Here is an 8,837-nt window from a genome sequence, read left to right as displayed (position 1 = left end):
TCTGCCACAAGGTTTCTTGGCTATAGATGGCCTCTGTAACAAGATAATGACCCAAAACATTCATCCAAATAAAATACAGAAAAGGTTGCAGTACACAAATATTACAGGATGATTGTGTTTGGGGGCATAAAAAAACAATTCCATTATTTAAAGGTAGACTGCCTTTCAGATTTTTCAAGTGTAGGTCGTAAAAAGTATTTTCCCTGATACTCAGTTATTTTTGTTTAGTGGACCGAAAGCTACTGAATTCGAATAATAATAATAATAATTTCAATTTATATAGTGTCTTTTTCACACCCAAGGTTGCTTTACAATCAGGGAAAAAAAGAAAAAGAAAAAAAAGAGTCCACCAAAAGAGGGTCAGGATGTAATTACAATGGTGTCGCTACCACAGTCCCACCAAAAGGCTTATAATGAAGATGAATCCCACATCACCTGCACAGCTGCCGTGATGCCGCCGGGCAACATCATTTGGAACACTGTGCCATGGATCCATAAAGCAAGCACAGCATCAGCGCCACACAGAGCACTGGCATGTCCCAAACCACCTGCACCGCCACCAGACAACATCGCTCGGAACACCGCGCCAAGCACAGAAGCACCGCCACACAGAGTGCTGGACAACCCCAATGTTAAAAGAGCAATGAGCTCACTGCAGTCCATAGCAAGGAGCCCAGGCATCACCCTTAACGGCCCAAGGCCTGAAGGAAACTGACGCCCAAAACTGGGTGTGGAGCGACATCACAAACAGTGGACAAAACATTCAAACAGAAAACAAACATCAAGCTACACAACACACAAAGAAAAACAAAGGAAAAATAAATAATAATTAAAAAAAACTCTGGCGAGAAGCGGCAGCTAAAATGCGTATGACGTTCTCTCAACCGGAAACGGAAAAAATGACAAAAAAACAAAAAACAAAAATGGAATCACAGACTTCCAAGTTTATTAGGTTTTTAAAAATAGAACAATGAATGAATTTTGGGGCCATGTGGCCCTAAATTCTCCACTATTTTTTCCTGCTTCACCGTGACCCAATTCAAGATACTACGTCATACATCACGTGGTGGGCTTTCCCCATTCACGCAAGGCATTGTGGGATACAAATTTGAAACAGGAGAGAAAAATGGAGGACGTGAGTGTGCAAATGAAACGTGAAAGACTGACTACAGTAACAGAAAGCGAGAAGAAAAGGCGTTATGTTGCGAAGGAAAGGAAACGCAGGACCAAACTAATAAATATCGGCGGTCAGCGAGTACCTCTGTGTGATCAGCTGTTCGTTTAGCAACAGAATGATGTAACTGTCAGTGCACGGTCAAAGGTAAACCTGTAGATGGCAGTAAAGCAACACTGGGTGCCAGGTGCTGTAAAACCCAAAAGAATTAGAAGAAGAAAGTAAACCTGCGCATGCACACACGGACTTCCTCTGTCTGTTTGACTGCACGAAGCAAGTGATTTCATGTAAATTATTTGCTAGGGAATCCCCTCAAATTAAATAATTTCCCAGCTACAGAATGGCCTGATATTGTGTGAGATATCACAGAAATAAACAGATATCACAATGACCAAATTTCAGCGGGAACTAAATTTCACCAATTCTATGAAATCGAAAGGCCGTCTAGCTTTAAGATGAAGTAATATTGTGCTTAAATAAAACTGTATAAGACGACATACTCTGGTTTTTTTATTAAGGCTTGCCAATAATTCCGGTGTAGGGATCCACATGTGACTAAATAGATATTGATTAACAAGTTAGAAATTTATTATCAACATAAACACAACAGTGGTTGAATGAACAACAAGACACAAATAGAAAACTACATAAAACCTTTAGCCTATAGCTTTGCTACAGTTTCTGCACAAGTAAGAGTGTGGGTGGTTGAATAAAAGTTTGTTTAGTGCAGTATTTCCCCCCTGCACTGCATATTTGAATGTTCTCTTTGCTCCAGCACACTCTGACTAAACCCGTCAACTAATTAATATATACTTTATGTGATTCGAACAGGTGGATTAGAGCAGGAAAAACAGTAAAACATGCAGTGCTGGGGTAATATGTTTGAAATCAATCTTGGAGTTAAACGGATGTTCCTTTGGTTGGAAGCTTCTTGCTGACTGCCGTGCCATTGCTGGTGTCGTTGTACCAGCTAAGGTGTGTTGGGTGATGGATGCCTTGCTTCCTCCACCGTGTTCGTGGCTTCATGTTCATGTAGTCATGTGTGGCCATGTCCTCTTTTTTCAGACGGAACTGAAAGCCAAGCACAGTCTGTTACACTGCACTTAAAAGTGAACTTACGATACATTTCATATTTGTGCAATAGATAGATAGATAGATAGATAGATAGATAGATAGATAGATACCCAAAGAGGATATTCTACTACTACTACTAATAATAATAATAATAATTTATTAATTATTAGAAAAAACAACATTTGACACTAACAACATTAATGACAAAGCAAGGCAAGTGGCTATCCATACTACTATGCCATACTACTAACGCTATTACAGTACTATTACTACTTCTGATATTATTATTATCCATCCATCCATTATCCATAACTGCTTGTCCTATGCTAGGTCGCGGGCAAGCTGAAGCCTATCTCAGCCGACTATGGGTAAGAGGCGGGGTACACCCTGGACAAGTCACCATATCATCGTAGGCCTGACACATTGAGACAAACAACCATTCACACACACACACACACACACACACATTCACACCTACGGTCAATTTAGAGCCACCAATTAACCTAACCTGCATGTCTTTGGGGGAAAATGGAGCACCTGGAGGAAACCCACACAGACACGGGGAGAACATGCAAACTCCACACAGAAAGGCCCTCATCTGCCACTGGGCTCGAACCCAGAACCTTCTTGCTGTGAGGTGACAGTGCTAACCACTACACCACTATGCCACCTATTATCTATCCATCCATCCATCCATTATCTGTAGCCACTTATCCTGTTCTACAGGGTCACAGGCAAGCTGGAGCCTATCCCAGCTGACTATGGGCAAGAGGCGGGGTACACCCTGGACAAGTCGCCAGGTCATCACAGGGCTGACACATTGAGGTGGGGTTTACATTAGACCGTATCAGCGGATCATCAGATTAACGTTTTTAAAACGATTAGTGTGCACACAGCAACGCCAATACACGATTCGCGTGCACACAGCAACACCAATACACGGATATGCTCGGCTCCGCAGGCATCCTTCGCTCCAAATCACTCCGCCCTGAACAGCGAGTGCCCTCTGGAGGGTGCACACTCCGGCCCTGCGCAGCTCACAGAGCGCGCGAGTGAAGTGCACAAGCAGTGATTCGGGACTGAGCCGCTGTGTGTGATCCCAGTGCATATCACTTACCACTTGCAAGTGGAAGGATCTCATCTCATCTCATCTCATCTCATCTCATCTCATCTCATTATCTCTAGCCGCTTTATCCTTCTACAGGGTCGCAGGCAAGCTGGAGCCTATCCCAGCTGACTACGGGCGAAAGGCGGGGTACACCCTGGACAAGTCACCAGGTCATCACAGGGCTGACACATAGACACAGACAACCATTCACACTCACATTCACACCTACGGTCAATTTAGAGTCACCAGTTAACCTAACCTGCATGTCTTTGGACTGTGGGGGAAACCGGAGCACCCGGAGGAAACCCACGTGGACACGGGGAGAACATGCAAACTCCACACAGAAAGGCCCTCGCCGGCCCCGGGGCTCGAACCCAGGACCTTCTTGCTGTGAGGCGACAGCGCTAACCACTACACCACCGTGCCGCCCAAGTGGAAGGATGGCAAGCCTAAAGACAATCATAACTACACAATGGGCAGTATTTGCATCAGTATTTGCAGTATTTTCATACTCTTATACTCTTTAATGAAAGGTGATACAAGGCGGAAGTCCGCGCCGTTTCTCAGCAGTCGCGTCACATGACCAACGCCAGCGAATCAGGAAGGTGGATGTCACAGTGACGTTGTCCAATGACGACGCCAGCTAGAGCTCAGCACAGCATATCCACGTATCCGCGTATTCTCAATGTTTACACAGCACCGGACCAGACACGATCTAGATTGAATATGTGGACCCTGGCGGATTCCCGTTTCCAGGCATTTTAATGTAAACAGACAGTGCATCCGCGAAGAAAACGAGACAGATACGGTCTAATGTAAACTTGGCCTGAGACAAACAACCATTCACACACACATTCACACCTACGGTCAATTTAGAGCCACCAATTAGCCTAACCTGCATGTCTTTGGACTGTAGGGGAAACTGGAGCACCCGGAGGAAACCCACGCAGACACGGGGAGAACATGCAAACTCCGCACAGAAAGGCCCTCGTCTGCCACTGGGCTCGAACCCAGAACTTCCTTGCTGTGAGGTGACAGCACTAACCACTACACCTCCATGCTGCCTATTATGATTATTATTATTATTATTATTATTATTATTATCAATGGTAGCAGTAGTAGATCTATAAAAGGAGAATGACAGGGAGCCTAAGTACCATTATTTCTTATTAGTTCACAGTTATGTAAATAATTTTAACACTCACCCTCAGTGATAATGCAACGCAAGTGATTATCAGGCCATATACGCCCAATACCCCAAACCCCACCCATAGGGGCAGATGACTGGGAGAAGGTTCTGGTATTTTGCAGCAAGTCAGACATTCATTTTCTATAGAGAAGAAATAAGTCTTATTCCCAGTTTGACACATTTTCAGTTTTTATAGTATTTCTATCATTTTTGGCTTTCAATACTTCATTACAAAATGATCTAAAATATACAATACTAATAAACTGAGAAAAAGATGATGTTGTTTCCTACACACTTTCAACAATCACGATGGTCTGAGGTTCCTCCTGGACTTTTACCAAGGGAGGAGGGTAGGTCTTTTGAGCTGTGCACGTGTACAAGGCTGTATCATTCATCGTCACATTGTATAGGATGAAATGAGTGGTATTGTCAATGGCATTTACACGGTGTTTCATTCTGTATCCTAGATGGTCCGTGGGGCTCACAAGTGATATATTCCTGTACGTGATGGAAGCAACTTCAGTTTGGTCCTTATACAACGTGAACATCATATCCGTTTTTGTAAAACTGGGACAGGGCATGAAAACATTGCTGCGATCTTTTACACGCTGAATTTCTGGGATATTGTCTGTAAAAAAAAAAGGGGGGGGAAGAAGTCAAGAGATTTGGAAAGGTGTTATTGAGTTCAGTCTAACAGTTGATGTGCAATTGGTTCATTTCTTTGTCATCTGCTGAATGCCTGCTTGTGTCAAATTCAGAGTAACGATGAAATTCTTCGAACCAAGCCTTAGTTATAGGGGTTTTTTGCTACAATGTTTTTGTGAAACCACAGCTGTATGGCTAATTGTCGCCTCTTATTAAAGATAAAGAACGTGTCTCGTGCGCTAAAGGATTACCACAAACCAGATGTTTCCTGTGTCCTTGAAGCATTTCTGTTTCCTCAGTGTCTTTTGTACAAAAACAGTTTTATATTTTGCTGACTTGACTCCATAACCATTTTTCAGAAACTAGATTTGACCTCAAATTGAAGCAAATGTCCAACACGAAGAGGACAATATCCTGAGTCTTTTTGCAGTTTTGCAGAAAATTTCTATTTCTCAGAGACCAAAACTCCCCCCCCCCCCTCCCCAACACCCTGCGAAAAAAAAACACTGCTGATATGTCAATACATTTCTTCCCACATGTCTGGGTTGTTCCAAAACACTCTCTCTCTCTCTCTTTCACACCTTATTCACTATTGTGTTTACAGATTGTAGATATGATGGAGAAATAGTGTCACTGAAGTCGAACAAAGACACGCGAGAAGAATGTGAGGAAAGCCTGAATCATCAGCTCACGGAAACTCTTTGACACTCCCTGTGATGTTCATACTGAAATCAAGATCTTAGGTGAACCTTAACTGAACACTCTTTTCAGAATAAATGATGGAAAAGATGAATGTTAATTAGATTTGAATATCTTCTACCATAAAGTACCACTTAGGAATCTACAGTATCTTTTTTTAAATATATTATATATAGATTAAACCTATTATAAAATTTAACCATGTAAGAGTACAGCATTTGTAATAAAAACATACAGTACTGTGCGCAGTACTTAGGCACCGTATTTTTTTTCATCCAAACTTTGTTATAGATTTCTATTTTATGACTTCTACATTATCGAGTCAGTACAAAAACATTTTAGAGTCCAAACGTTCGTTTTCCAGCACAAAATTCAGTGTTATAGAAAAAAAAAACAATTATATCTGAGCAGCATATTACATAAGGGATCACTTTTATTAATGAAGGCAACTGGATTTTGGTGCAAAATGAAGACGTGAGTGTGACCAGTCAAAGTGTCCAGAAGAACTGTGGTTGGTTCTGCAAGATGTTCAGTAAAACCTACAGCTCATTTCCTTATAAAACTGCACTCATTGGACCTGAGGCTACAATTTTTTAAAGCAAAGGGTCGTCTCATACCAAATATTGACTTTGTTTCATTTATTATGGCTTACTGATTACGGTTTATAGTTTTTTTTTCCAATGCTGAAACATTTCATTTCATTATTTTTTAAGCCATTTTTGGTCTACAGCATTTCTTTACACGTGCCTAAGACTTTTGCACAGAACTGTACATCAACCTCAAGAAATACAGCAAGCTATGCAGATTTACAACACTTAAGTATGTTTAAAATGGCTAGGAAGGAAAATGTCATTTTTATCAAGAAAAAAAAGGTTCTCTGTGAAAATAATGACTTAACATCCAGCTGTTGGTAGAGTGCCCCGATTGCCATTTTGTTTTTTTGTTTTTCTAAACCTGTGAAATATGTGAAGATAAAATCTTATCTTGCATGCACTGTACATTGTATTTAACTTCATAAAACACTACTGGTATCAGGTTTATATTTGAGTACTTGTTTTGGTTGCATCTACATGATATGTACTGTATATTTATTTCCACAATTCCAGATTTGAAAAGAATAAAGTCATAAGATGTCTTTAGCCACCTGTAGTAGTGCTATTAGTAATGGAGGGATTTAAAACTCACCTTTCCACTGACACTGTTTCTCAGGGAGGGCACAGCTAGAAAGGAAAAGGGACAGGAGGGTCGCACACAGCCAGGAAGCCTTCATCTCTCGTTACACACTTTCAAGAAGAGACTACAGTGCTCCTGTTCGCTCGAACAAATGCGGAACTGCTAATCCTGTACTGTTATTTACTCGAGACTAATACCAAAGCAGAAATACTCCTGTTATTCAGTAACCTGAGTAAACGCAACAGTTCTTTTCTCCTAACCTGAAAGCGTTTTACATTGGCAGAGTTAAGTTATACAATAGTGCAGTAAGAGAGCTTACACTCTTTTTGTAAAGTGAAACGATACACGTATGCACAAACCACACTGTGAGAGCAAAGGCACATCCCCATACAGTGTGCAGGAAGCTTCTTTTCTCTCCCTGCACATGCAATCACTTTGCATGTTGTGTCTCAGAGTAAAGCATCACCTCTCTTTCTACACTGTCAGGTGTTTCTCTCAAGGGGAAGCAGAGACCCTTAGGGTGTTGCCCCATACATTAAGTGGGCGGCTGAGTCATTTGCCCTTGCTAAGTGTAAGCACATGCCCAAGGTGATTTAAGGACACCATCATGTTGAGGTAGTGATAAGCTACTCAGGATGTATTAAATCAGATGAAATATTCATGTCTATGACTGCTATGGAAGCCAAAGACAAGGATGATCAACATCATACTGATTGTAATTATCAAATGTTTGGTTGTGAACAGGGGCGGCACGGTGGTGTAGTGGTTAGCACTGTCGCATCACAGCAAGAAGGTCCTGGGTTTGAGCCCAGTGGCAGACGAGGGCCTTTCTGTGCGGAGTTTGTATGTTCTCCCCATGTCTACATGGGTTTGCTCCGGTTTCCCCTACAGTCCAAAGACATGCAGGTTAGGATAACTGGTGGCTCTAAGTTGACCGTAGGTGTGAATGGTTGTTTGTCTTTTTGATAACCTGGCGACTTGTCCAGGGTGTACCCCGCCTCTCGCCCGTAGTCAGCTGGGATAGGCTCCAGCTTGCCTGCGACCCTGTAGAACAGGATAAAGCGGCTACAGATAATGGATGGATGCAAATCATAGCAGGCAGAGAAATTAAAAAAAAAAAAATCAGAGCTTTATGAACAAAAACCCTCATGAATGTGAGGGTTAATTTTTTTTTTTCACATGTGCAGAAAGCAATAGTAAGAAAACACTGAGGCAAAAGTCAAGTGATTTAATGTGATGTGAAATAATAATAATAATAATAATAATAATAATAATAATAATAATAATAATAAACTCTGTTTCATCATTTGCTTTGCTTTAATATTGAAGTAAATGCAGGGCTTTGAACCAGAATTTTTTTCCTATTGGTTCGTTCCGAACAGAAACGGAATTTTAACATTTCCGGTTTTGGGTTCCACCATTAAATAGACGTTCCCGAACCGGTTAGAACAAAAAAATTTCATTCCCGGAACGGTTAATTATGTTCCCTGTCAGCTGTTTAACAAATGGCTATAAAATTATATCTCTGTCTCATCCAGCTTAAGCCAAATGTAGGCTAATTCTATTACAACCTTCATTAAATAAGACAAGAAATAATTCAAAACAATTATTATTTCAAATGTTGGCGATTTGGATTCTCAGTATGTCTTCCCATCTACACAAACAGAAAAAGTGCCAAAACTGAAAGATAATTCGTTTAGTGTGTTACCAAAGGCTAGTCAGGCCCTATAGAGGGCTACCGCATGACGTCACCGCGCTGCGAGATTTTGTTAGGC

The 8,837-nt window shown here is 41.3% G+C and overlaps 1 protein-coding gene across 1 annotated transcript; it reads right to left on the bottom strand.

The window, feature by feature from the left end:
• Positions 1-1,740: 1,740 nt before the first annotated feature.
• On the bottom strand, positions 1,741-7,408 carry si:dkey-1h24.6 (cytotoxic T-lymphocyte protein 4). The gene is made up of 4 exons (XM_060899500.1): positions 7,075-7,408; positions 4,841-5,173; positions 4,562-4,686; positions 1,741-2,245 (listed from the first exon to the last, which is right to left on the bottom strand). The coding sequence occupies exons 1-4, from the start codon at positions 7,157-7,159 to the stop codon at positions 2,075-2,077; spliced, it is 714 nt and encodes a 237-aa protein (XP_060755483.1). The 5' UTR covers positions 7,160-7,408; the 3' UTR covers positions 1,741-2,074.
• Positions 7,409-8,837: the final 1,429 nt, after the last annotated feature.

The sequence above is a fragment of the Neoarius graeffei genome, chromosome 18 (genome assembly GCF_027579695.1).
Source record: "Neoarius graeffei isolate fNeoGra1 chromosome 18, fNeoGra1.pri, whole genome shotgun sequence".
Classification (NCBI taxonomy): Eukaryota; Metazoa; Chordata; class Actinopteri; order Siluriformes; family Ariidae; genus Neoarius; species Neoarius graeffei.
This window is presented reverse-complemented; position numbering and strand designations above follow the sequence as displayed.